Source organism: Chlamydotis macqueenii, chromosome 2 (genome assembly GCF_036417535.1).
Source record: "Chlamydotis macqueenii isolate bChlMac1 chromosome 2, bChlMac1.mat, whole genome shotgun sequence".
NCBI classification, from domain to species: domain Eukaryota; kingdom Metazoa; phylum Chordata; class Aves; order Otidiformes; family Otididae; genus Chlamydotis; species Chlamydotis macqueenii.
In genome coordinates, this window is record NC_141557.1 from 4,704,573 (window position 1) to 4,732,471 (window position 27,899).

The 27,899-nt window shown below is 45.5% G+C and overlaps 2 protein-coding genes across 2 annotated transcripts in view; one reads left to right on the forward strand and one right to left on the reverse strand.

Annotated features, from left to right (window-relative positions):
* Positions 1-16,311, forward strand: part of DLEC1 (DLEC1 cilia and flagella associated protein) — a 40,703-nt gene extending 24,392 nt beyond the window's left edge. Inside the window, exons 23-38 of the mRNA XM_086741767.1 lie at positions 89-219; positions 1,219-1,404; positions 1,894-1,961; positions 3,150-3,301; positions 3,853-3,956; positions 4,838-4,908; positions 5,708-5,925; positions 6,701-6,835; positions 8,670-8,792; positions 9,560-9,654; positions 9,739-9,823; positions 10,359-10,559; positions 11,397-11,558; positions 12,986-13,139; positions 13,732-13,852; positions 15,805-16,311. Coding sequence (XP_086597893.1) covers positions 89-219; positions 1,219-1,404; positions 1,894-1,961; positions 3,150-3,301; positions 3,853-3,956; positions 4,838-4,908; positions 5,708-5,925; positions 6,701-6,835; positions 8,670-8,792; positions 9,560-9,654; positions 9,739-9,823; positions 10,359-10,559; positions 11,397-11,558; positions 12,986-13,139; positions 13,732-13,852; positions 15,805-15,928 — 2,130 coding nt within the window. The 3' untranslated portion in view covers positions 15,929-16,311. The remainder of the gene's footprint in view (positions 1-88; positions 220-1,218; positions 1,405-1,893; positions 1,962-3,149; positions 3,302-3,852; positions 3,957-4,837; positions 4,909-5,707; positions 5,926-6,700; positions 6,836-8,669; positions 8,793-9,559; positions 9,655-9,738; positions 9,824-10,358; positions 10,560-11,396; positions 11,559-12,985; positions 13,140-13,731; positions 13,853-15,804) is intronic.
* Positions 16,312-16,357: 46 nt separating this feature from the next.
* ACAA1 (acetyl-CoA acyltransferase 1) lies at positions 16,358-27,442 on the reverse strand. The gene is made up of 12 exons (XM_086741769.1): positions 27,197-27,442; positions 26,083-26,176; positions 25,745-25,802; positions 24,815-24,894; positions 24,335-24,377; positions 22,250-22,348; positions 21,759-21,839; positions 19,705-19,895; positions 19,435-19,614; positions 18,598-18,653; positions 17,660-17,805; positions 16,358-17,152 (listed from the first exon to the last, which is right to left on the reverse strand). Exons 1-12 carry the CDS (start codon positions 27,404-27,406, stop codon positions 17,077-17,079), a joined length of 1,314 nt encoding a protein of 437 aa, XP_086597895.1. The 5' UTR covers positions 27,407-27,442; the 3' UTR covers positions 16,358-17,076.
* Positions 27,443-27,899: the final 457 nt, after the last annotated feature.

A 27,899-nucleotide genomic window follows, 5' to 3' on the forward strand; every position in this document is an offset into this window, starting at 1 on the left:
GAGTTTTATATTTGTTTTCTAAGTAAATTTCTTAATGAGGCTGCCTTTCCTCTTCATTCACAAGGAAACTTGACTCTTCTCCTTTCAGGGTGAGCTGAAGGATCTTGCCCTTTCCTGTAGCATAGAAGACATGACTGAACCCCTCTTTCTGAGCATTTCTGGAGAAGTGAAAGGACTGCATGTCACCTACTCAGTACTTTGTGACAGCGGAGGTGTCAGGTAAATCAAGGTTTTACCCCTGAACTGAACAAAAATTACTTCTTCCCTAGGCAAAAAAAAATACAATGGGGGGTGGGGGGGAACCACTTATCTATGTAAACTTCATTCCTTCTCCTGCTGTAGGCAGCAAGGACAGTAAAATGTGCTGGCACAATTCACTGAAGGTGCTTATGTGAAGAAAAGGTCCTGAGTTTACAACCTCACCAAATCTAGCATCTTTGTAAGCCCAAGAGAAGACTAGGGAAGGGCTCTCCTCCACTCCTACCATTGTATAGCTGAAACAAATTAAATTAACAACTGTGAATTCATTAATTCATGAATCATAAATTGCTGTGATATTAGTGAAACTCATGTTCATGTGTGGTGTCTGCTCTCCCTTGTGCTCCTGGCACTTGTGACCCACCAGTTGCCTTGACACCTTTGTGTATAGAGAGCATGAAAAATTACCTGTCTCCCTGGTAATCAAAAAGTGGGACCTCTGCAGTCCCTCACATGTTTGTAAGGAACAATTATCTTCTGGAACGCCAAAAATTTGCAAATTAATCTCTTAGATGTGAATTCAGATTTACAGAATTATACCCAAGGTCTATTTTTGACCATTAAGTTTTGTTGTTGCACTGTGAGAAATTATATCAAAGAAAGGTGAAAATGCTTCTCTTTGACTTGGCATATCTGACTGGTATTTATTTTATTTTTCTGATATGTAGTATGATTACTCTCTTTTGGAACATGCTTGTCTATATAAGTAAAAATTAATTTGCTATGTTGGCATGTTATACATGATAAAAATTCTACCTAAAATAAATCCCTATGTGGATTTATAGAAGTGAAAAATGAGAAGCAGTAAATGCTGATGACAAAAATAATAGCCTGTGTGATCCTTTTACACTGGCCATCACAACCACATTGCGTATCACGCATTTTAAAATCTACTGAAATTATCTGTGGCATAAGAAAATAAAACTGATGTTTTAATGCTAATGTAACTTTTTCTGACAGTGATGAGAGACAAGTGTCACAAAGCCCTTGTGATCTCCTTTTGGACTTTGGATCTGAAGTTGCATTCAAAGACATAGTAAAGCGTCAGCTAATTCTTACCAATCACACTGGTATCAGTGCTCCGTTCAAAGTAGAAGCTGAGTATTTTGCTGCCTATTCACTTAGTCCAGAACAAGGAACCTGCCTGTAAGTCTTGTTTTTCTGCATAATGAGTCAAATACTAATTTAGATCTGGATTAAATCTGAAATCTGGGCAGAGTTCTATTGCTTCTTTCACGAGATGGGACTTTCTGCAGTGCAGTGGAGGGTTTTTTTTAAGGTCTAAGTCTGACTGTGGTAATGAGACCTTCTGGTGAGGTTCCTGCAGCAACTGATAGCATGCAATGCAAGGACGGACGATTTAGCTGGTGTAAATGGCAAAATACTATTTTTACCAATGGACGTAAGCTGGTATACACTGGCCAAGGCTCTGCTGTGTTGGATTGTACGCAGTCTTACAACTCTCAAGCTGATGCGCTCTTAAGGATGTTACTGTCAAAACATGCTTTGTAGGCAGCCCTTATTTAAGTTGTAATGGCTACTAATTCAGGAGTTGGGTAGAGCTGTTACTCTATCAAAGTCCTACTCATTTCACAGAAGCATCATTCTGATTTTTTAATATTTTTTTTTTTCAAGCTCCTCAAGCTACCTGGTGAAAAGAAGAGGGCCTGTCACAAAACATGCAGCCAGAAGAGCACAGTCAGGTATGGGAATAGCTGTTAATCCCCTCAAACTTACTACCATGTTCAGCATTAAATGTGTCCAGCAGGCACATCCTTTCATTCTTGGAATATTTGGCTGAGTCTACACTGTTAAATGACTTAGTTCTTCCATTCGTTCTTTAGTTCGAAAGCCCACATTGCATAGATATTAGGTCAATCTCTCTCTTTCCCTTCTGCTTCTTTTTTGTCTTTCCCTCCCGCCTTCTTTCTCTCTCCCCTTCCTTTTCTTTATCTCTCTCTTTCCTCTTCTTTTTCTCAAAACCACCAGTCTGAAACAGAGATGGGTGGTTCTGGTGGTAGTTCACTCCCAGGATCACTCCCAGCACACGGTATGGATAACATGCATAACGTTTGGCTATTTCCCTCCTAAACAGTCTTCCAATACCATTGCAGCAGGCTTTTCTCCCTCAAACCTTTTTATATACTCTCCCCGCTGTGGAAAGCTACAGCAGCCCATCCATCATTTCTGATGCATCGTACTGAAAAATAATAATATTTGGAGTCACATGAGACCCAGGGATGGGGAGAAGGGGAATGGAATGCTATAAAGTGTGGATTTGTCTTCTGTATCCAGAATAAAACTGGGACATATTGGTACCTTGCCATAGTGTTTGGTATCTGTTACAAAGACAGAATTTCAGCTGTTGAATTAGTAATAAAATTGGAAAAATGTTGTTCTGACAGATTCCGTGCAAGATTATTGATTTAGAAGGCGAGGTGACTCAGAATGTGGAATGGCTTTGCTCTTTGTAATTCATTCTTTGTGTTGAAGAGCACACAGAGGTAAACAGGCAGCTGCTAATAGAAAGATAACCAGTTAGCACAGATTCCAGCTTATTTTTCTCAAATTGAGGGTGTGTTTTCATGTAGCCAATTAGTGCCTTCCATATCCCAAAGAATCCTGGATCAGGTTGTTGGACGGGAGTCCCTCTATGAAATAATCTCTGCAAGAACTAACTCTCAAAAAACAGATTCAGACCCACTGCAGAAGGGAACTTGGGTAAAGTGGTATAAATGTGAGTTGTGTAAATGATCCAATTTTTTTTTTTTAAGCCAGTGAGGTTAGGCTAATTAACACCAGCCAAAAATATGGTCTTATATTCTTTGAAAGACTAACTTTGTTCCATTTCCTCAAAATTCATCAAATGCTTCTTTGCTATACTCCTTTAGAGTTTGCAGCAGCAGTGCTGTCTCATGGGAAGGGAGTAGCTTTCCATGTACAACCTTCAACAGGAACTCTGAAAGCCTTCCAGCAGCTAATCATAGAAATAACAGCTTACAACAACATGTGGGGAGAGTACCGGGACCATCTTGTCTGTGAGGTAGGTGGGGCTTTGATTTCAAGTGAAGTATTGCTATGGCTGATTTTACACCAATTATATTTCCCAGATTCCTTTCTGTTAGAAATACATTTTCCTTTTGTTAGGACTTCTGTAAAAATTCTGGGTACGTATTGCTACACCGCAACCTCCAACGACATGTAAGGAAAAATTGTTTCCTCTTACAGCGCGTGGTTTAATTTTGGGGAAATGTTTTTATCCCTTGTGAGGTTTTCACATGCCTTTAAAATGCCTGAAGCAGTTTTGATTTATAAAATCTGTTTGGTAGCTAGCCAGTGAGCTACTCTGCTCTACCAATACAATATATTGTGTGGTATGGAAAAGCTGCAGGGAAGCTCACGAATGTATGAGGTATTGCATTCTCCCGCTGAGAAGAGCTTTCATTAGCATATTAATTAGGTGCTGTCAAAAGAAACTAGTAAAAAAATATTTGAAAATCCAACCAGTTTTTAAAATATGATTTTGTAACCCAGGTGAAACGAAAGTTTTGTCTTGATTCTAATAGCAAAAATTCTTTTTTTTTTTTTTTATAGGTGGGAGACTTACAACCTCAATTAATTCCTATGCAAATGACTGTGAAAGGCTGTCCAATCTTCCTGCAGATGACAGGACCGCAAACAGAGCAACGCATGATCAGGTATAGCCCAAAATACTATCAGAGAAGTCAGACAATTCAATACCATTGCACTAGAGCCAAAAACATGAGAAGGTCAGCAAAGTGACTGTCAAGGTGCAGTACCTGTTTCTGTAACACCAATACATTTGTGTCTGCTGGCATAATTAGGAAAGAATCTGCACACAAGCCTTCTCAGGTTTACCAGCAATCACCGTTCTACGCTTAGAGTCACAGAAGTTCACCCATTCCAGCCTCATCTGACTCTGTGGAGCTGAAAACTGGTACATGGTGGCAGTTTTCATTGTCACCTGCAGTTCGTTTCTTCCTATCCGTTTACCTGGACCAGGAGCAACGCAGCCCCAAGGCAAACAGGGGCAGGGGAAGGTTGAAGCCCTCTCATACAATGAGTGCTGTCTGCACATCTGGGTGAGGGGTTTACACACTCAGCCAGCTGCTCTACAGCACGGCTGCATCTTTCTAACTTCAGAGGAATTAGCATTGTGTGTCACACTGCAGCCAAGAGCCTTAGCAATGTCAGCTCTGTAACGGGGCATAAAAAATGAATTCAGCTATCCACTGTAAAACACCCTTCTGCACCTGCAAATCTGTGCCTGACATGGGTCACTCCACTGCTGTGTAGCCATTTGCTGCCGCTGCCAGAGTCTCTCACAAAAGCTGACTTCGCATGCTTACCCTGAAACACCTGAGACAACTAAGAAAACGAGGAAATAGAGACTGATTAAACAAGACATGATTGTACTTCACAGTACGGAGCATGCTTTACCTGATAGCCGCTCTTAACAGCCAAATATGTTTCCACTTTTAAACAAATCTTTAATGGCAAATCATTTCGGACATTCACTTATTTTCTGCATGTACTGACAGCAAGGTTCCCCCCTCAGGTTTGGCACTCACGTCTCTGGAGGGTGTCCTGCCTTTCGGAGGGTCCAGCTCAACAACCCCTCTCCCTTTGGTAAGAATAACTTTTGTACAGCAAACAGGGACACTTGCACTGAACTCCTTACGATAATAAAAATAGAACTCATTAACATGTTAATTAACAGGCCTCTTTGTTTCATAATCAAGAAGTTTTTTGTAAAAATAATAATAGTGTACAGGATAGTGTCTAAGCTGTTTTCTAACTTAGTGAGTACAGAACTGTAGTACATGTTGTCAGGACTTTATGCGCATGGTAGTATTTCTCCTCATGGCATTACTGCCATGGTTATTAGTTTGCTTTCCACAACAGTAAAGCAGGTGAGCTCCAGCCACACTGTAGTAGAATTTATGTAACTCAAGGATGTCTGGGTTTTCACTCATTGAAATGATGGGAATTCAGGATTTTCCATCCTGCTTTTGTGAATCTCTCGCAGCACTAACCCTGGTCAATCAGATGCACTACCTGCTTCTTAGTCTGGCTCTTCTCTGTTTAGTCTTTTTATCTCTTGAGTGAGATTTTAAGCTCTTCAGAGCAAAGGTCAATCACTTTTTGGTTTTCTTTTTTCCTCTGAATACTATCAAACACTTGTGCTAAACAAGAATTTATTTTGATGTTAGTAAAAGTGTAGTTTAGGACCTAGAGTGCAGGCAAGCTGTAATAACGGCATAGCACGTATGGTCTTAAACCATTTTAGTTCAGAGAAAGCTTAAGATGTGCAAATCCAGTTGCTAGAGACAAATTAATTAATTGATCTTCTTGTTCTCTGGTGCTAACCAGGCTATGAGTCTTCTCAATGACCAAAAGTTACTGTCCTTTCTCCTTTTCAATTCAGACATCCGCCTGGACTGGGAAATTTACAATCAAGAGCAAGATGATAACAAGCTGGTGGACCTGTTGATGTTCTTTGGAGACCCTTTTCCTCCTCAGGACACAGATGAAAATGAGACTGCATCAATTGGTAGCAACTCAGAGTCAGAGATCATGTTAAAGTTGGATCAAACTGCCATTCCCTGCGGAAGCATTTATCCAGCTTCGCAAACCCCAGATGAGGTCAGCTGTTGGTCTGTTTTTCATACTGCTGCTGAGATACATGATGGGTTTCTTGGCGTGAAAGGTTGAAAACAATAACACGCGACATAACTCGTAACTAAGAGCTGGATTGTTAACAGCGATGTCAGCTCCTCGCACAGTCAAAAATGCAATACATGGGCTATTGATACCAGCAATCTGTTCCCAGAACGAGCTATAAGCAAATAACTTCAGCATTTCCTTCTCTTAAAGTTGTTAAAACTGATCGGATACTTTTAAAAATACTGTCATTGGCAAACTAATGCTGATTTTACGTGAAAGTGTTAAGATAACTCCTCAATTTGAGTCTACTTTTCTCAAAAAGAGAGATGTCAATGTGAGCTGTGGTCACGGAGCAGAATCTAACCCGTGAAGTTCAAATTGAAGCTGATGTTTTGGAGGTACTTATTGTTTTGAATGCACCTCTAAACTTGTGCAACAAGGGAACGTTATTGCCCTAAAGTGCTGGTTTGTATAATGAGCCAGAGATGTTACAGTTGAGTGCTTCTCTTGGCAGAACAGGACCCAAGCGTGCACGTTTTCCAAGGGGTTCGGGACCAGTTTCAGGAGAGCAAAGCTATGCATGAAAAAATTCCTGTACAGGACACATCCACATGTCCAGCTTTTGTGCCAGAAAGAAAGAAACTGGAGCTGACCATACTTGCTGACTAGTCCAGCAGTTCCCTGTACACTTTGCTTGCATTCCTCCCTTGCAGCGTAACAGTTTTAACCATTCCCCGCCCTTGTGTCCCTGCAGTCTTCAGACTCTGAGAGCAAAGAGAAGGAAATCATCACTGAAGAACCTGCAATACAGAAAATCATCTCTGTACTTATACGACCTCATGAAGGGGTTCGTGCAGACAACCCCTACTCCGTTACTCCAAGACAGATAGTAAGCTTTTACATTTTCTTTCTGCTTCGATTTAGCGTATTTTCTGCAGGACAGAGGAGACAGAGAAGGAGGAGGAGGTAGCTTTGGTTTGGTGTAGAGACTACTAAACAGTGAAACAGTTGACTGGGAAGCTTTAGGATCTTGAAGATGACCATGAGAAGAGTTTGCACAGTCAACAAAGAAATAAAGATGTCCCACCTACATTTGAGCACTTAAGTGATGATTGGAATTAGGTGTTCAGTTGTACTGGGCTCTCTAGAGTGGCATTTCTGGTCTTCTCACTTGGGTTGCCTTGGTGAAACATGTAGCATTAGGTGGGAGCATCCAGCCGGAAGCTCTGGAAGCACGTTATTTAACCGGGGTAGATTTGCTAAGTAGATGTGGCAGAGCTGGAAAGCAGGCTGCTGGGAAAGGGGTGCTCTGTGGACACCTCTTTTTGGATACATGGTTGTAACCCACAGTACTTCAAAAGTAACTGGTGCAAATAGAAGACACAGCATCACAATTCCTTGGGAATAAGATAGAGATCTAACTATGAGTGACAGCACTGCCCAAAACATCGGCGCATCAATTTTGATTCTTAAATATTAGCAAGTTTTTTTTGCCAAAGAGTTTCAGTTACGAGTTAGAATGAGCTAAAGATGACATAAAAGAAATAATTACAGAAATGGCATCTCAAAGAAATGAAGCCTACAGTCAGCTCTGGGGTGACTGAGGCTGAGACAGCTCAGATAAACAAGTCCCTTGTTGTGGAGACAGCCTCTGTCTGTCTCCAGCAGCGAGCTCTGCCCGTGTGGAATGGAGTCGATGCCAAGGGAGTCATTCAGGTATTCCTCTGCAGAAGTGTTCCCCGTGTTTCTACTATTGCTCCAGGAAGGTCTGTTGGCTCAGGTATTGTGCAACACAGCTGGCCAGATGTGGCTTAAGTCCATGTCTGAGCAACTAAGCTCTCTGAGACCACAATGCACAGACCCTGCAGTGTTGTAGGACATGACCGAGCTCACTAGCTCTGCCCTGGCCCTGCTAGACCTTAGGCAGAGCTTTTCTCCTCGCCACTCTGAGCAGGGGCACGCAGTGCAAGGAGAGCTGAGCTAGTTTTGCTTTTACTGAACGAAGATCGAGAAAAACCAAGCATCTCACCCTGCGATCCCATGAAACGGGGGAATTTGTGGCCTGAAAGCAGTATGCACCACACACCCCCTGAGCTTGCAAATATGGCTCTGTAGGGAAGGTAGCAAAGGTTCTTCTGCAGAAATAGCAGGATTTAGCCATAACGTGCATGATGCATCTAAAGAAAGCAGAATCTATTCAACCTGTAAATCCCAGAAAATCCACTGTAGCTGGCTAGTGCATTTGATTACATTCCCTGCTGTCATGTAAAATAAAAAACAGCCAAGAGTAAACTGAACTGTGAAATACTCGTAATTCACTCTTGTAACTCTTCAAAAACTGTTTCTTGTGAGTGCTGTCAGTTGTGGGAGAATCACTGAGTTAGCCATGGAGGAAGAGCGGGAAGAACTGGGCAGGACTGGGTATTTTTAAAAACAAACAAGCAAACAGGTACGTACGTATCTTTGCACACTTTAGGAGTTGGTCTGTGACCGTGCTTAAACTCTGTTGATGCTAAAGAGTGGCTACACCGCTATTTGCAGCTGAAATAATTAAGTCAGTTTTGTTGTCATATGTTGTCATTTTAGTGCAAGCCAGAGCGTAGCCCATCCCCAGGAGATTTCATGCTGCTTGTGCAACTCCGCTTTAGCAGCTGAGCGCTGAGGATTCTTGTGCAATCCCAGGCTGCTCCCCGCACTGCTCAACAGTTGTCTCTCGGCTGCAGGTGGTTCCAGGAGGTGGCAGCATCTCCGTTTACATCTCCTTCACCCCACCGGTCCTGCCGGAGGCCGCGGCTGAAGCGCAGTGCGACGGGTTTGTGCTGGGTTTCATGAGCCTAGACGACGAGGTAAGCTGACTGTCACAGCAAGGCTAAAGATGACAAGAAATAATCGCTTTCCTTCCTGTAATTTATGTACAGACTGATGCGTACCTGGCCAGGCTGTATAAACAGTCCTGTACATCCTTCCTTAACTGGGGTTGTTCATTTGTTGCATTTGCCTTTTAGCTCGGAAGCATTCTGGGGTGGGAATGGCACGGTCTTCTGACATTGTCTGGTGCAGCAGACCCCAGACAAAAGCCCAGGGTTTGAAATGCTATCACAACATCAGGTTTTATTGATAACAGCAGTTAACAATGGGACTGAGACTCAGGACTGCTGAGTTCTGTTCCTGGCTCTGCGTCTACCTTCCTGTGTGAATTTGGACAGCGTCTCTCTCCTCTGGGAAACTTCCTCTTCAACAACTGCAAGTGCAGCTCACGGGCTGATGTGAGGCTCGAATAGTCTTTTATGAATTGCTCTGCGATTCTCTGACTGAATTACCGCAGAGGTGCAAAGTGTAGTGAATGAAGTACAATAGAATATTTAATGAAAACATCCCTGATTTCCCTGCTTCCTGGAGGAAAAGATGTCTGCATCTGTATTAACCACAGCCATTCAGAGTTCTGCTGCTTAGCTTTTGCTGCTCCTTGCACGTGGCCATCACGCCTTACAAACAGGCGATACCTTGCCAAGCAGAATCCCTTTTTGCCTGACAGCCTCTTGGGCTAAAAGTAGGGCTTCAAGTTTCAGTGCTATCATTTTCTGCATCATTTCTGTTTTCCTTTTGTTGTCAGCTTGCAAAGACAGTGCCTAACAAAGTGCATCGCAGGCATGGCTATGAAGCTCCACCGTTACGAGTAGATTTACAAGCTTTTGTAAGGCATGCCCTGTAAGTACCACCGCGCTGACACGCTCGCAGAATGCGTCAGCCTGCAGGGAAGGGCTCTGACCAGCTCTGATTCTTCACGCTCAGGTTAAAAGTAGACACGGACCACGACGGCGGAATGGTGTTTTATTCAATGGCAAGTGATCTCATACCAGATCAGCCTCGGTTAGGAGTAAGTATTTCACACGCTGATGTATTCAGCTGGTTTATACTGCTGGGCTGCTGTAAGAATTCAGAGCTGTAGGCACATATGGTTTGGGGTTTTTTTTTGTCACCAGTAGCCTCACGTTGCAATTTGCCATATTGCATATAACAGGACAGGTAAAACAAAAGGACAAGTACTTATTAGCCAGGAATAAGCGAAGCTGAGCTCAGACAGTGCCTATTTTATACGTCTTTTTCTTTGTAGAAAAATTTGTAAGTAGAAAAATAAGTACTTATTTTCAAGACATAAAGGTCTGACAGCAGAATGAGTCACTTAGAGCAGCATGGTCAGTTTCTGTGACCCTCGACATTCAAAGACTTTATTATATTATTTGTATTTTGCTTTTTTACTCAAGAAATTTTGAAAAACACAAGTAGAAAATACTGAGTTGCTTTGGGTTGAAGTCCTTCAGATCCCTGGTGGATGCTGAATGACCAGACAGACTAGCACAAACCCCTTGAGGGAGTTCAAACTAACCAGTTTTGAATCATTTCTCCACCAGGTTTTGACAGATTCAGTAGTGACTCAGAGTTTGAAACTCATCAATTGCACTAAGGTTCCTCTGTACTTCAGGCTCCTTCTGTCTACGCCCTTCAGCCTGTCCAGCACAGATCCCAAAAAGAGCACCAAAACATCCCGCAGCAAGAAGGAGGAAAAAGAACAGCAACCGCAGCTTGTACTTTATCCACAGCAAAACATGCTGGTAGGCTCAAAAATAATAATCCTGTGCCAGAACAGATAGTTTAGTAATTGGTATGTTAGCGTGGTCCAGATGAACCACAAGAAAAACACAACCAGTACAGAAATCTCCCAGTTTCAGGGGAAACAGCGGTGTATTAGCAAATGCTAATTACTGCCATTTTGGCCACTATATTGCAGGTACAAAATATTTTTCTACAGTCGCCCTTATGTGCTTTTCTCATCAACTCTGACCTGTTGCAAACTCCTGCGGTTTCTGGAGTTCACCTAAATCAAAACCCCTATATATTATATACAAATGAAAAGATTTCCAAAGACTGCAGTCCTTCATTTCCTTAAATAAGATGCAGGCAGTGCAAACACAGAAAAAAAAAATTGGTTTGGTTTGGGTGTACACAATGACAGTCAAGAATTAGCTAGGGTGCAAAGAATGAGGAACAGTTGCATTTTTGAAGTGTGCTTCTCACTTTTCAGTGTGCATTTTGACACGCGCACGTGCAGGAAGAAAGAAGGCTGACACGTTTCAGCCAGCTTTGGGAAGACGGTATTTGTCACCTCAGGAATGTAGAACCTTGGTCTTGCTAGAGACTGTTTCTCCCCTGTGGTTCAGAGATCAGCTGCTCGTCTTCACCCTCCATCTCTGTGTACTGGACTCGTAGGAAATAGCTGTGTTATTTCTTTAATTATAATGCTTTGTTCCAGTGGGAATTTGGTTGCTGGCATGACACCTTTGGGTTCCAGTGGGAAAATGTGCACCTGGGCCTTTGAGCGATGTTTACTTTGGATTTCCTGCACGCAGTGTCTTCTTGTGTGATGGTCATCTGAATTCCTCTTCCCACAGGTGAAAGTGTCATTCCACACAACTCTGGAGTTACTTACCTATCAGCATTTGCCAGATACCCAGCTGCTTCCTGGATTCCAAGTGCTCCAGTTTGAGAATGGAGAGAGAAAGCTGAAGTTTGGTCAAAATCTGGTCATTGAACACAGTAACCGGGCAACCCAGGTAAGATCAGGTCAAAGCTCTCTGGGCTCTGAGAAAGGGCTGTGTTTTATCATAGAACCATACAGTCGTTTGGGTTGGAAGGGACCTTCAAAGGTCATCCAGTCCAACCCCCCTGCAAGGAGCAGGGACATCTCCAACCAGATCAGGTTGCCTAGAGCCCCGTCCAACCTGGCCTGGAATGTTTCCAGGGATGGGGCATCCACCACCTCTCTGGGCAACCTGGTCCTGTGTTCCACCACTCTGTGTAAAAAATTTTTTTCCTAATATCTAATCTAAATCTACCTCCCTCTGTTCTGAAACCATTACCCCTCGTGCTGTCACAACAGGCCCTGCTGAACAGCCTCTCCTCGTCTTTCCTGTAGCCCCTTTTAGGCACTGGAAGGCCTCTCTAAGGTCTCCTCAGAGCCTCCTCTTCTCCAGGCTGAACAGCCCCAGCTCTCTCAGCCTGTCCTCACAGGAGAGGTGCTCCAGCTCTCTGATCATCTTTGTGGCCTCCTCTGGACCCTCTCCAACTGTTCCATGCTGGTTTATCAGCATCTCTTGACTCAGAATGAACGTGCCTTAGGATTTACTCGGCTTTCACCACCACCCCTAGAGGAAATTGTGTCAGCCGGTTAAGGTGAACGGCCGCGGAGTTGCACAAGGAGATGACTCTCAGATGGACAGAGCAGGTTTGGGGCAGCACCCTGGTGCCCATACACCAGCTCTTTGCACAGCCTGACGGCCTGGATGATTCAACTCAGCGCGCCCAGTCACAGTACGATTGTCAACGTCTTTCCGAGACGTGGGGTCAGGACTGTCCCGATGAACGTGCCAGTGACTGAGTCACCGAGCGTTGCCTCCCGCAGTACCCGAGAGCTTCCTGAAAGTCTCCTCAGTCTAACTCATGTGGCGTGGTCACAGCCCACACACACTTAAAGACTGATCTCTTCCAGATGGAAAACTATAAACCCCCCAAGTCTTCAGCACTTCCAATATGCTGCAGGCATTATTTTTTTTTTTTTTTTTCATACCAGGTATTTCTGAGGACTGATCTGTAAGATCCAAGCACCAAAGCTAAGATACAGTCACTTTAATAATAATCTTGGGCAATCTGCACGAATTGAGTGACTCACAGCGGGCCATATACAGTCCTAAGGGACGAGGAGATGCTGTAATGTCTGCATCTCCACAAAAAAACCCCAATAACAACTCAACGTGTTCGCTCCGTGTTACTTCATTAAGACCACAGCGTCTGGTTTGAAAACCCGTCCCCAGACAGTAAAACAAGTAACAACTTAATTCACTTGAAGCTGTAGGATGGGGAACTGACTCTTGTTACAGAACAACTACTCTTGATGGAGTGCTTGAGGTAAGAATGGTCCAGCTGTAGCCCTACAAAAATAAGGTGGATTATTTGTCTCCGTTCCCTTTCCTCTGTTTTGCAGCTGGTCCCAGTGACTGCATACCTCACCGTTCCAGTTCTGGAGCTCTCTTGTGACACGCTTGATTTCAAGACCTGCTTTGTTGCACAGACCAAGACTGAACGCGTCTTCCTGCGCAACAGGAGCGGCTGTCGCAGTTACTGGACTGCTTTGCTGGGTATTCTGGTTTTGCGATCCGATTTCCTTGTTCTGTAGTTTCACTGTTCAGTGTTTTTATTTAGTGAGACTGCATGCACTCAGCCAATATACAGCCAATACACGATCATGTTGGCTGCAAACATATCAGGTCTGCTTCTGTTCTCACTTATGTGGGCTTTTTCTTCTTTGTTATGACATCACTGTATCTCTACTGATTTCAGCGGTTACTCCAGATTTAACCAAAAGCTCGAATCCCAGCCCTCACAGGTAGTGGACATGCTTTGCTCATTTATCACACAGTCCTAAGAGACAACAAGAAGCAGCATCTCCTGATGAGTTTGGTTTGAGCCTGAGCCTAATGATGTTAACAACAGATGGGCTTCAAAGGAAAGAAGATCAGGGCCTTATTACTTTGACGTGGAGGCCATTCATCACTCCCCTTGATTAGAGGATGGAAACAGAAACTGGCCACGTGCACAGAAAGCCCCTGGCAGTGCAAGACATGATTTATTAGCTGCTTAGCAATGAGGCGCGCTGTTTGGGGCGCTACACGCTGTACAAACTTACACAAAGGGTCTGGATTTGCTTTGATATTTGCCTCTTCACTGCAGATGAAGAGGAAAGGCATAACGAGCTGGAAGTATTTTCTGTCTCTCCTACTGATGGCATTTTGGAGGCACGTGAAGGGGACCCACCTACCACAGAGACTCTGCAGATCAGCTTTACTGCCAGGTACAGTTCATGGGACTGAAATCTTGCCGTTAGTCTCTGTCAAGCCCAGGCTTACAGTGCGAGTAGGCAGTGAAAGCAGAGAGCAGTTCTCTTGCGTCCTCGTGACATCACGCTGCTCATCGTGCTTCCAGCTGGTCCTCCTTCCGTGCAACCGTGTTCCCTACGCTGTTCCCATAGATGGAATTTCTTTTGGAATTGGCACCCAGAATTTCAGACTTTACATTTACCCCCTCGAAATCCTGCTGTTCCAGCAGCTGGCATGGCACTGACTGCGGATGAAATCCCTTTCTTTAGGGCGACGTCTTCCACAGAGGGCAAATCTCAGGGCTGTAACTCAGCGCAGGGACAGATAAAACAGTTGGGTCCTTTACGCATCCAGCACTGCTGAGGACAGAGGGAGAAATGTGTCTGGAGTTCCAGTAAAGCAGCTGTTTGTCATGCAGGAAAGTGCAATGTCTCTTGCAGGGATCCTTCATTATCGTTTATGTGGCTTCCCTCCAAAATAAACTTTTGGAAGTCCTTTACTTTCCTACGCGCATTCAGAGCACCTCCTGATGGAGCAAAACCTTGTTCTAATGCCGTGATACGATTTGTTTTACCCTTGCTTAGCCTGGCGCAATGTTTAGTGTAACTCATGTTGGTCTTTGAGAAAGAAGAAAAAAAAAAATAATGTATTTTTGTTGCCTCTAATCCAAAGGTTTTCTACACAACAAAGATGGTATGAGCTGCAAGCAAATGCCAGCAAAGAACAGAAGAGAGCAGATGAAAATGACTGTCCTATAAACTTCTACTATCATTCTAATTATGTTTATGGCCATCTTAAAATAACCTTTGTCAAGGCTAGGAATGGGTTGTGAAGGGCAGAGGTAGGGTCCCAAAGCCTTCAATTTCTTTGTTCTAATCAGGGAGATGCAACTCCTGTAAGAAAATTCAGCTTCCATTACACATTATTTTCTGGGAAGTTGTCACCTGGTGGCAGAAAGTTTAAGCAAAGTCTGTCTGGGTGATTTTGGTGAACTCTGAACACAGCACACAGGGACGTTTCAAGAAGCAAACAACAGGTGCCACGTTCCTGTCCTAACTTTGACCTCCCTGGGGACACGCCTTGAGATCTCCAGCGCTGGAGCCATGGAAATCTCAGTGGGATGAGGCCTTGAGCAGCTGCTCTGAGCAGCGTGGTAGACCAGATACCTCCTCAGGCTTCTGACTGCCTAAATTTTGCTGGAGTGCTCAGGAATATGCCTGAAGCGCTGCTGCTTGTCTGACAAGAGGTAATGCTAAGCAGCATGCCTGAAAGTACCAGAAAGCAAAGATGTTGCTGTTTAGCAGCCAGCTCGTTTGTTCAGCTCCAGACGAAGAACTCCCAGCACTGCAGGGCTCAGGACCAGCACAGCATTAGCAAATAATTCCATGCAAGGTGTGAGGTGATTTTAATAATTCACCCGCCTAAATCAGTGCTTTTCCTGCAGGGGAATTTTGTATGAGAAGGGAAAAATAAAACTTGGCTGGCAGAGCAGGCTCTTGCCTCAGGCCTTTACAGCAGCCGTCTCTTAGACGCAGAGAAGTCCTTCAGATGCACGGTCTCAGCAGCGTTGGGTAGCATCAGCCTTAGTCAAATTACGCTCCAAGACTTCCATTCAGCGCAAAACTTCATTTGCTGGCAGCTTTTTGATGTTCGTTTACAATCTGGACTCTGTTGACTGCCCCTGGTCTTAGGGGAGCTGATGGAAACCTTTCTGTTCAAACTTTGCCTGTCACGGGGACGAGCTGCACATCAAGGCAGTGCAGGCGTTTGCTCCTCAACACCAGCCCCCAGCAGAGCCAGAGAGTTTTCCTTGTTTAAGTTGTTAAACTCATTCTCCCCTTTTTCCTCCTCAAAGTAACTCATCTCATCCTTAAACACAGAACGGCATCCAGCTGTACCTGAACTCTCCTGTTGCTCTGTGTTTTAGGAGCGACAGAGAGTATGAAGCCATCGTGACCGTTACTGGAATGCTGGGAGAGAAGCCCTGCACGCTGCGCATCAGGGGACGAGGAACATATGATGAAAAATACGAGGAGCTGTATTTAATTTAAGCAAGACAATGCGGGACAAATGTCAAGGTAATGGCTTGGATGCAGATGTGCCACCAGTTGCACCTGTATTTTCGTCTACTTCAGTTGTTTCGGACTGGAATTTTAGCAGAATGCAATTTTAACTTATGAGGAAAAAAAAAAAAAAAGCTCATGGTCCTTCAGAACAACAGTCATAATCTCATGCTGCGCTGTTACTTTTATTGCTGAGATAAGCTTGCCATCACCCACAGACCCAGGCTCTGCAGAATAATCGGCTTTAAATTGCAAAGCAGCTATAACAGTTGGGTCAAAAGCCTTTGTGTATCACAGAATGCCTCGAAGTGCAATTAAAGACTGTTTGTACCTTAAAAAGCTGTTTGGTTTTTTTGTTGTTGTTTATTGTTTTGACACATACTAAAAGCAAGAATCACCAGAAAAAGAATACAAACATATTGCAAGAACCCAATTATATTAAGTGCAAAAACACAAGCCAGGACGGAGAGCTTCAGGCTGCGTTACAAATTTAACCTTTTGAAATGTTACAAAGATGAGGAGTACTTTTATTTTTCAAGCCCTTAGCTCTAAGTTTCTTCCTTGTAAGAGCAAGGAGAGCTAAGGGAGAACTCTACAAGATGAAACACATTTTGCTGATGTTCATGTAGTGCTTGTGGTAAGAGAAATCTCGTGAAATCCGTTTTGGGTTAGGTGGGTATTATTAAGCATAAGCTCATCTTCTCAGTTAGTTACACCAGCTGATTATTAGGAATGTGTTGTAAAAGAGGGACGGCCACTTTCAAAGTCCTGACTTCAGGCAAATCATCAAAACCTTTCTATTGAGGCACCTCCACAGTTTGTTTTCTGCCGGGTAAATTACTTCCTAGTCCTTCCCCTTTCCCCCACTGGACCCTTCAGAGCAGCTTGGTTAGAAGCAGAAAGCTACAGCACATCCTCCAGCACAGGTCTCGTATCACAACGCCATTTGCCAGTTTTGCATTTCCCCACCTTCGTAGTCGATCAGTACGATTTATTCTACTTCTCAATTTGTGCCTAAGATTTGTAGATCAAGTAACGAATCCCTGAATCCGCTTGATTTCACAGCGCAGCTGATTTGCTATCACCAGAGAAAGCAGCGAATTAGCTGCTGCGTTGTCTCGTCGGCACGCTGGAGTTCAGTTCCCCGGGTACTCAAATACTGCTGCAGCGCCCATGCCGGTTCCAATGCACATTGATACCACGCCGTACGCTCTGAAACGAAAGAACACATGGAATTAAAAGATGGATCAGGTTTAGATAATCTAAAAAATAATATAATAGATTTGAGCAGCCCACTGCTCTCATCTGTCACCAAGAGACTAACTCAAATAGGTCCCGGTGCCCTGGAGCGCCTGCAGAGTGCTGTTTGCAGAGCACGTGGACACGCATTTCTCCACCGGCTTTCTGGACAGGAGCGGTGCACCAGAAGGAACCTCCTTAGCCACCCGCCTCGGACACACAAGCAGTGAGGCTGAGCTAGAACTGCTTTGGTTCACATGGGCTGAGGAGGAAACTCTTCCTTTCCTGCCTCCTTCCGCTGCCCTTCACATGGCTTTGCTGTGTGGAAGTTCAACGTAAATACTCTAGTTTCGCTTCAGATCTATGAAATTTGGACAGTGAGGGGATGCGCAGCAGGATTTGCGGAAAAAGAGCAGGAAGTCTGAGCCTAAGTTATGTACAGGTAAGGCATTTTGGCTAATACCGCTCCTCAGGGCTCACCTCTTCCCTCTGCGCTTCAATTCGTTGAGCAAAGTGACAACTTGACGAGCGCCAGTACAGCCCAGCGGGTGGCCCAGCGCTATGGCTCCTCCCAGGGGGTTGACCTTCTCCATGGGAATGCCCAGCTTTTCAACACAGTACACAGCCTGGAGAGACAGAGGGAACGGTTTCAGGGAGACGCTCTTACCTCATTACATCGCCGCACTCCTGCAGTGGAGAGCTAAGAGGACGGTAGGGAAGACTGGTGACCCAGCCTGTACACAGAGGGACAACACATCATCCTAGGCGGGTCTAGAGGCTTAAGAAGACTTCTGCTCAAAATTTAATTCAAACGACGTTTGCTATTACACACACTTCACATTGTGTCAGCTGCCCTTAAAGTATTAAGAAAAGACAGCAGTATTTAGAGGCCTTACTTCAACTAAACCACTTTTCCCAGTGGAAAGGAGTGGAACTACCTTACAAACCCAAAGCACACGAAGCGAGCTAAGCCTATCCATTTAATCTCAAACCGAGCCCGCGTACTTTCTGACAAGCACGTCACAGATTTGTGGAAGACACAGTAATGAAAGGTGGAAACTTCACTAAGGACGTCCAAATTGGTGACTACAACGCATTCACGCCGGCACTACCCAAAAACACATTACAGCCCTTGTGAAACAGAAATTTTGCAAGTTGCTGTGAGGATATTTACAATAGAAAAGATTAAATTCTTATTTGGTGGACATTTTTCTGATTTTTTTTTTAAATATGAAGCCGGCTAAGCAATGCCCTGCTTATTTTTTATCTGAAGGAAAGGGAAAATAGTCTGTGCATGTTATTAATGTCTGGCTGAAGATGTAATACGTGGAACGAGTTCAAATCTTCATTCTGAGACCAAGCTCAGAATACACTCAGTTACCAAGGAATGTAGCAACGCAAACGTGATGATCGCTCACCTGGCTCGCAAAGGCTTCATTAATTTCATATATATCGATGTCACTCAGAGTCAGACCTACAGTTCAGAAAAGTCAGGATTTAGAAGGAGATATTTCTGCCTTACGACTGTATCAAAGAGAATCATTCACTCACTGCTCCACCAACAACAAAAAGAGGGGGACCTCAGCTCCACGTGGAGTCTCTACACTTGTGCGCGTGTTTATGTACAACAAGACCGTAAAACGTCACAGTTCGTGGTACTGTGTCACTGAGTTTGCCAAGTTTCCTTAGATTAAGTGTGATTTCTTTGCAGAGGGATTAAAGGCTGAAGGGTATTTCAAGACTGAAAGATAAAACTACAGGTGAGCACGCCACCACAGCAACGCCAGGCGGACGCAATGATAATCGTCAGCTACAAAAGCGATTTAACCAGGGGAGAACGATAAGAACCCTGAACAAAGGTTGTTCAAAGCCTGTTTGGTCACATGCCAAAAATGTGAAGAAAAAAAAATCCCAGAAAATAAACACAAAATCCACCCCCTCACACACTGGTCATATTAAAGAAGAAAAACCAGCCCCAAACAAACACTAAATCACTTGGCCCATGTTAACTGTTTGCCAAGACTGCGCAGGGGTTTAATCCTGAGCTCAGAGGCGAGCGAATGACAATTTACACGCGAGTACAAGGGAACAGGGTGACAACAATCCCCGCTGGCATCTCTTTTAAGGTTCTGAGTGCAAGTTCACTGTTCCTATAGCCGACAGCTGCACATGCTAGAATAATATAACCTTAAATTTCAGTCCAGGGTCTGATTTGCCTCGTGCCCAACACCGTACAAACAAGGAGTGGTTCTTACCTGCCTTCTCCACGGCTACAGGGATGGCGTAGGCTGGTCCTATGCCCATGACATCGGGCGGGACTCCAACTACAGCGAAGGACCTGAGCACCCCCAGGACTGGGAGTCCCAGTTGTGCGGCTTTTGAGCGTTTTGCCAGGAGAACAGCAGCTGCTCCATCACTGACCTGGCTGGCATTACCTGTTGCAAAAGATCAATTAACACCTTTTTTGCATAAGCACCTTCTATTACAAACCACAGGAACAAGACAAATCTAACAACAGAGCTGACCTGCTGTGGTGCTACCATCCTCCTTGAAGGCAGGCTTCAGCTTTGCCAAGCCCTCCAGGGTCGTGGAGGGCCTAATCCCTTCATCTTGGTGCACGGTGATTGTTTTCTGGTTGCCCTGATTATCTACAACAGTGGTCTTCACTGGAACAATCTCCGTTTTAAACAGTCCCATCTGCTGAGCTTTTGCTGCTCTGTTACAGAAGAGTATGAAAGGTTAAAATATTCTGAAGGTGAATTGCAAGCGAACTAATGTCAAGGAAACAGTTAGCAAGAGAACGAACTAAGGTGCTACTTGGTACACACGCAGATCATCGCTGAGCAGCGGACAACAGGACAGGCAAATACTTATTTCTATTCACAGGAAGACAAACTTCTCACCTCTACATCACGGGAAACACATCGCTAATGTTACGGGCATTCTCCCCAAACCTGGGTCACGAGATCACACACTTCTGAGCAAGATCCCCATTCCGTTCCCATCAACGTCTTTGTGACTGACCGACCGACCACCACCAGCCCACAGCGTGAAGCTGTACCTGTCCAGTGGTACAGTCACATCACAACCGTAAGAAAATAAATGAATTCTCATGTTCAAACATCAATTCTTCTTTTTGGAGTTTAGACAGGGCAAGTCTCTACAAATGCTAATCATTTCTGGCAAGTTAAGGAATGGCTAGTTTCACTCATTCCTGGTTTTGACCTACTAAAGACAAGCTGAGCCGTAGACCACACACTTCAGGTATAATCTGGAATTTAAATGTAACCTTTCAATCCAAAATGACTGCAGTTTACGCTGCATAGTTCAGTGTGAACACACAGAAGGGTATACCACTTAATTTAGCAGTAGAAGTGCAGTGAAGTCAGGGTCTGGTCCCTGAGACAGCAGCATTAGCAGCAGGGAACAACTGACATGACCAGATTGCTGTAAGCAGGCAGAATGCAATTAGCTAAATTAGAATTAGCTCAGGACACACAGTTTTAAACTTTCATATCAATAAAGTATTTAAAAGCCTTCAGAGCTGATACAGATTTATGTTCCAGCAGCACAGCACGCTTTACAGGGAACACAAACTGAAGACTGAAAGCTTGTTTTGCCCCCTCATCACTTTACATTTTTACTAATTAAACAAAAATATTTAATACTCCCAGGTAAGCGAGAGTTAGGGCGAGGTGCTGAAGGACAGATGAGTAACTCCGCAGACATCCTGAGACCGAGGCCAGAAAGTCACCCCTTTGCTCATGTGCGAGGCGAGGATCGCATTCACATACCCTTTCGCGTTATCAGCTCAATGTCAGTGAGAAAGGCTGGCATGCCAAGTTCCCTAGAACAGGGCCAGAATTTAAAGGTTAACTGGCCTGTGCAGTGGCTTCCTGTGTTAGATAAATTATTGGACCGGGGCGATGCTTGAACAGAGTTACTTTAACTCTTTGACGGCAGTGACTTGAGCATCCAGACCGGGCACTGGGCTGCCAGTACAGCCCCACGGATACCAGGGGTCAGTTGATTTTGGGAGCGATTTAACCCAAGAGGAAGGTTATTAGAGGCAGAACTGGACTCACTTGGAGCCAAACGCCTGCAGCGAAGACAAACCACTCTTCTCATAAGCTCAGCAGTTCTCTAGAAACTGCTACGTTTAAATATTCTCTCTTAGGAAAGGTTCCTTCTGCTGCCACTCCCACGTTCAGGTTCAAATGATACTGAGCCAAAGCCACGAGGAAAATACTGCACCACTCACTGGTTTCAGAAACCTCACCAATGTTGTATCCTTTGGATGCTGGAAAGCACAGGGGCACTCCGTGCTTGAGGCTGATCAGTCAGGGCAAGATCAGTCACACAGCACAGCTCCGGGCTCGGGTTTCCTTATCACACAACCCCGAACGTCTTTGACCATCTCAAGCTTCTTGACTCACTAAGGTTTGGAACACAACTCAAAGGCTGCACTTAATCACTCCTGGGAAGCAGAAATGTGTTTCTGTCTGTATTTACTCCTCAACTAAAAGGTTAAGGGAAAAAAAAAAAAAAAAAACCGAAAAAAAAACCCAAAAACATTTACTTTTGTTGGGAAGCCAAGGCAAAGGCATCTTGCTTCTTTCGGGAAACTCCAAACTTCTCTGCCACATTTTCTGAGGTTATTCTGGGGAAAACAAAATCACAGAATTAATCCAACGACACAGCTAACGGAGCTGCACTTGGCTTCTACTAAGACAACACAAGATACAAGGACTGGTTTTAGTCTCAAAGCTGCCTTCTCAACCTAGAACTGCTTGGCCAAAGCAAATCCTGAAGCAAATCCAGCACCAAAACAAGGTTCAAATCAATTTTCCTTGCTCATTAAGCTACTGAGCTTAAGACATAAGGAAATCTTTCATCAGAGTTACCGATCTTCCCCCCATTTCACACAATGAATCCTCTACCACCACCAAGGAGGACACCGACACGAACAGATCCAAGCTCTCTGCGCTCAGATTGATTTGAATCAGTACACTCACTGAGGAGAGAAACCACCTAGAAGACCCTTGGACTTTGGGAAGGGGAAACACTTACCCCATAGGAATAAGGCAATCCCGAGCTTTGCTGTTTTCCATCATACTGGAACTGATATCACCAGGGTTATTTGCATTTCTGAGGGACATCGTTTCCACGCTAAACAAAAGAAAAATTTGATTTTGCTACCCGTGCTTTCATACTGTATTTGTGGTAATTGCTCAATTAAGACTGATCAAAACTCAGTATCTTGACAACGTGCTTTCCTAGCACCTTACAGAAACACAGCCAGTACCTAAGAACCGGCTGGGGCAGAAGCTCTTCATCACCAATGCAGGAATCACCACGAAATGAAAACAGATTGATAGACCAAATTGGTCCCCGTTTCACTAGAACTGGAAACCAACGTCAGCGGTTCATTTCTTGCCTTCCACAGCTAGGATGGAATCGCTAATGATTCTGGCACTTTTGTCCTCAAACATAACGAGAAACCCAAGGTTCTAGGACTGGAGTTTCCAGTGAGGTTGTCAACAGCCATAAAAATGCCACTTACAGCTTAAGAACTGGTTGGCAGTGTAAGAAAAGTATTACGCAAACCACGACCAGGAGACTCCAGCGAGTTGCGCCATTTGTATTTCGCAACGCACTGAATTTCAGACACAGATTCCAGAGGCTGCAGTTTTTGACCCACAAAGGAGTTAACAGATCGAAGATAGCCAGTTGTACTGCAGAAATACCCAGCCATCACTTCAAGAGTAGCGAGTTTTTGTATGGTCAGCCTGGACCACGGAGCCTATGATGGGGAGAGGGTTTGAATGCGGCTGCATGCCACACAAATACACTCACAAAGAGTAAAAAACAAATAAACTATTCCTGAAAAATGCAAAACAAGCAGAAAATATTTATTTTTCCCCAAACAGCTTATAGTAAGTGCTATCAGGAATTTAAATGGACACTGCGTTACTTGACTTCAGCTGCATCTACTTCCCGAAGGAAGGTACAAGATCAGGTTTTAGGAGCAGGCCACAGCAACAGTGTTTTGCGTTCACTCTATTGCTCCACCTACAGAGCGGGCGAGTCCACTCAGGGGAAGAGCGGGACACGGGACAAACCCAACTCACAAACACTGTTTGTAACTTACGGATCTTACGTCTTCACGGAGGACCTCGCAGGGCGGAGGCCAGAAAGGTTCCTACAGTGAAACCCAGTGGCTTGCCCACCCAAAGGTTGGGTCCTAAACCCTTCGACCCTTTCAGTACCTTTAAGCAAATCATTTTGGTGGACGCTGCCAAGCGACTTCTTGAAACGAGTGTTTTAAAGCGAACGAGTGAAAAGCATCACCTGTTCAAGCACAAGCATGCCCTGCGAACACCAAGTGCTCTGCCTGCATCAGAGGAACATGCTCATCTTGCCGAGCTGTTTACTTCGCAGCAGTCTAAGAAGGGAAGGGTGTTCTCAACATCAGATCTTGCTCAACCAGGTACGTGCAGGTGTTGAGAAATTGTAAATACAAATATTTTATTAAGGGCTACTGGAAGACTGTGTACAGTAATAATTCAAGAAAAGCTTAGTGTTACCAAGGTAAAGAAAATGAGAAACCCAGTATTCTAGCTCAGGATTACTCACTACTTTTTTTTTAATTCGCTCTTCTGAAGTGAATGTGTATGTGATCACCGGTGTTTCTCTAAAGTCAACCAAACATTTACATAATCCTCTAAAAAATAAACACTTCTTACAATGTTAGGACTCAAGCAAAGAACAGCAGAAGAACATCTCCTGTAAGTCTGTAGAACAGTTATTAGCACAGGTAGGACATTAATTCCTTTAATTAAGACGGCTGCTGGTCTTTTAAGGCACTAGTTAATTGGAGATTACTTAAAAAGCTAATTACGGCAGGCTCTTTCAGGCTGTCAGAGCTCTGCATTCTGGAAACACACGAATTGCATCTGCAGCCACCACTTAAACCCAGGTCCTAATTTTATTCACCTATTTCTCAAAGGAGGAGAGCATCTATTTCCTTGGGAGGGACAGATCTGGTTGGAAGGGGTTTCCAGTTCCTCACACAAGAGCTGTTGCAGACGGACTGAGCGCTGCTTTCAGGCAGCCTGAGCCAGTACCACAAAGGAAAAAAAAAGACTTCCTTACCCACAGGCCAAGCCAATGTCATACGATCCATTTCGGATGCCACCTGTAACAGCAGTGCACAAACATTTTTACTGTAATCTGGAGCAAAAGCACTTCCAGTCCAGCTGCAGCTTCATGAGCACCTGGGGTATCCACTACAGCTCAAAGTTGCACTCCCACCACCCTTCCTCCTGCCAGAATGGGCTGATGGGGCTGAAGACCAACCATGACCCCACATGCAACCAGAGAGGACAGGAGGGACCCTTCTAGAAGCTGCCTGATGTGAAAAGGTAGAACTTCTCAGAAAACCAAGTTATTTCTCTAAGGGTAAACTTGGCCACTCAAGGATATAAAATCATTCAGCCAACAACACACTGAAAATTCCTGACAGCAGAAGACATTATCACTATTTTTACTGCTCAGAGAGACTGAAGGACAGGAGAAAGGAGCACCTGGGGTGTGGCAGGCATCGACCCCGATCCGAGTGCCTGTACCACCTACCAGCTATATTGATAATGGCCTGGAGCCCGGAGGAGCACTGCCGGTTCACGCTCGAGCATGGCACCGTCTCTGGAATACCACTAGAAAACAAGACAGCGTTGGCAAAGACTCAGTGAGGAAAACCATGCCACAGACCAAACCTCTAAAGAGAGCGCTACGCCACTTGACTAAACTTTAACCCTGACATTCCGTACAGATCCCTTTATACATTTGTTGACCTATTTGGTCCTGGCACCAAGAGAAAGCAAAGTTCATCGATAATTTCCAAACTTGATTTGCAAGTGGCTCCGAGTGCTGTTCCCCCATGGGTCTGTCTCCAGAAGGTCCTCCGTAAGCAGCGCCCTTTCACATGCCTAGTTCCTGTGCGTTCCTGACGGGACCAGAAATACTGAAAAGCTCTGCAATACTCATAATTACTGGTGGGCTGTGTCTGCACCTCTCCAAAGGGGTAGTTGCACACCAATTTACAGAAGCAATCATCACTTGGCAATAGACACTGCCTGAAATATTTGGATGCTGGGATCCAGCTCAATATGAGCAATCAACCACAAAATTAAGAAACGAACAGAAGGACCCGCGACAACTCCATGGTTTCAGGCCCACAGAGAGCAGAGAAGCACAGCCTTGCAGTACGGAGAAGCAGCAGGTGCAGCTGGGAGCCCACAAAACCAGATCTCCTCCCATTCAGAGGCTCAACACAGGTGGCACAAACAGATTAATGGGCCTCACCTCTGCCTCCCTGTCTTCTGCCAGCAGGATTCTCCTGTCACAGCTCTCCAAACGCACGATCAAAGTCTAATTTCTAGGCAAAAGGCGATTTGCCGTAATGTCCTATGAGCGCACGAGCCTCACCACAACCTCTGACCCAGCGCTGCTCCGAAGCCAAGGCCCGAGAAGGGGAGGAGGAACCTTATGTGGTTGAGAGTTTACCTTAGAAACTGTGCAACTCTTGCAATCAAAGCACCAGCTCCAGGCTGCAGCACGTTTCCTGAGTGCAAAGATACGATTCCAGTCAATGGGTTGCATTTCCCTTGCTATTTGCTGCGGGCATTGAAGGGATGTTAACATCTCCACAGCTTGGCACCATCCGGCACCCAGATCAGAGCCCCACCACTTGACAGAAGTCGTGAAGGACGTACCGATAGCACAAACCTAAGGCTACGCACGGACCCCACCACACTTGCAAGTATCCCACGGGACACCGGGAGCAGCCTGTCTCAGATATCCAGACCAGGAGTTTCAAGTCTGGACAGAAGTCGTTCACTCACCCACACAGATGTCTCCCAGGATCTCAGGACGAAGATTGACATCTTGAAGGACAGCCGTCATAACGGCAGACAGCAGTTCATCGGGTGTAGTATCCTAAAAGCAGAGGGGATTAGCGCTACTTAAACGCCAGAAGCTGCCCTGTCACCAGCTCACCCTCAGACTACTTCAGAGGGCTGGCACAACACGCTTAGACAGCCTTACTCCACTTCTCAGCTCACCGTGGTCGTCGTTTTCCTATAAAAGTAGAATTATTCTGCGTGGTTTTTACCCTAGGTCTCTTTCAAGCACTGTACCACACTCTGTTTTCTTACCTAGCTCAGTTTTATATGAGCAAACTTTGCAGGGCCTTCAAAGCCAAAGGACTACAGTGAGTTATGTCCAAGACTTTGCAAGTGGAGCCTCCAACCTCATTTTGTGAAAGAGGTGAGGACGACCCCGCAGCTGGTGGGAAGCATGGCCGGCATGACAAGACCTCTTCCGAAGGATGACAAGCCCTCTTCCGAAGGATGACAAGCCACACGCATCTTTTGGGGCCATCCTGGCACTGAGTCCATGCTTCAGTCAGAGCCCCAGGACTCTGCGCTGGCCACCCAGCCAGGAAAAGGGCCGCTCCAGGAGAAGGGCGGCAGGTCCGTGCCAGCTGCTGCCGGTGCCCAAGGAAGCTGGGCAGGCGAAGGAGACGCTGCTTTTCTAAGGAGCTGCTGTTTGATGGCAGCACATAAACACAGCATGGGGTTGGCAGACCCCAGGTTTTGAAGAGGAGCCAAAAAACTCGTTGGCACCTCAGCCAGCTTTTTTGGGGGATGCCGGTGGTCCTGCTGCACTGGGGCCACACACCTCACAACACTAAAACCCTCTGAAAATTGTGTCTTTTAGACCATGATAAAGCAGAGGCCGGCTCCTGGGCCGTGGCTGGGGGGCAGCACCCTGTGGAGGGGAGGGCAGGCAGGGGGGGTCCCCACCTCCCTGTCGCAGGACAGCGCTGGGAGGGCCCGGACCCAGAGCTCTGGGGGAGGCTCAGCAATTTGACGGGGGAGGCCGCAGTAGCGGGGGTGAGCGGGCCCCGCAGCACCGCGGGTGCGGGGCAGGCAGCAGGGCCCCGCCGGGCCGTACCTTGAAGCCGCCGCGCTTGGCGCGGCCGATGGCGGTCCTCCGCCCGTGCACCACCACCACCACGTCCTCGGGGCCGGCGGCCCGCGGAGAGACCCCGGCGCGGCTCCCGCAGGGCGCGGCCCGTACGCCGGTCCCGGCCGGGGAACCGGCCAGGTGCCCCAGCACCAGCTGCGCCCGCCGCAGCGCCCCACCGCCCGGCACCGCCGCCATTTTGTCACCCCCGCCTCCCGGGGCGGGGAGGAGGCGGAGCCGCCCGCTCATCTGCATGGCCACGCCCACCGCCCGGGATGGGCCCGCCCCCAGCGCTTAACGCGGGGTTCAGCTCCGCGCGGCGCGGGGCAATCGAATGTTAAAATAAAGCCGTGAGCAAAAAAAACAACAAGACAAAACAAAAAAAAAAAAGATTAAAAATGAATATTAAAATAAATTAAAATAGATAAGTAAATTTAAAATAAAAAAATTACATTGATAAAGAAAAAATAATTAAAGAGGAAAAAAAAGAGGGAAAAAAAGAGAAAAAAAAGAGGAAAAAAGAGAAAACAGATTTAAAAGATTTAAAAAGAGGGGAAGGAGGGGAAAAAGAGGGGAAGGAGGGGAAAAAGAGGGGAAGGAGGGGAAAAAGAGGGGAAAAAGGGGAAAAAGAGGGGGAAAAGAGGGGAAGGAGGGGAAAAAGAGGGGAAGGAGGGGAAAAAGAGGGGAAAAA

Bases quoted from the DNA above. Each gene is read 5' to 3' on its own strand.
- ACAA1 (XM_086741769.1), bottom strand. From the start codon at position 27,406: ATGGCGGCGGTGCCGGGCGGTGGGGCGCTGCGGCGGGCGCAGCTGGTG. The intron at 25,803-26,082 runs GTGAGTGAACGA...CTTTGCACTCAG, and splicing joins CCTGGGAGACATCTGTGTGG to GAAACGTGCTGCAGCCTGGA. The intron at 22,349-24,334 runs GTAAGGAAGTCT...TCTTTTGTTTAG, and splicing joins GACATTGGCTTGGCCTGTGG to CGTGGAAACGATGTCCCTCA.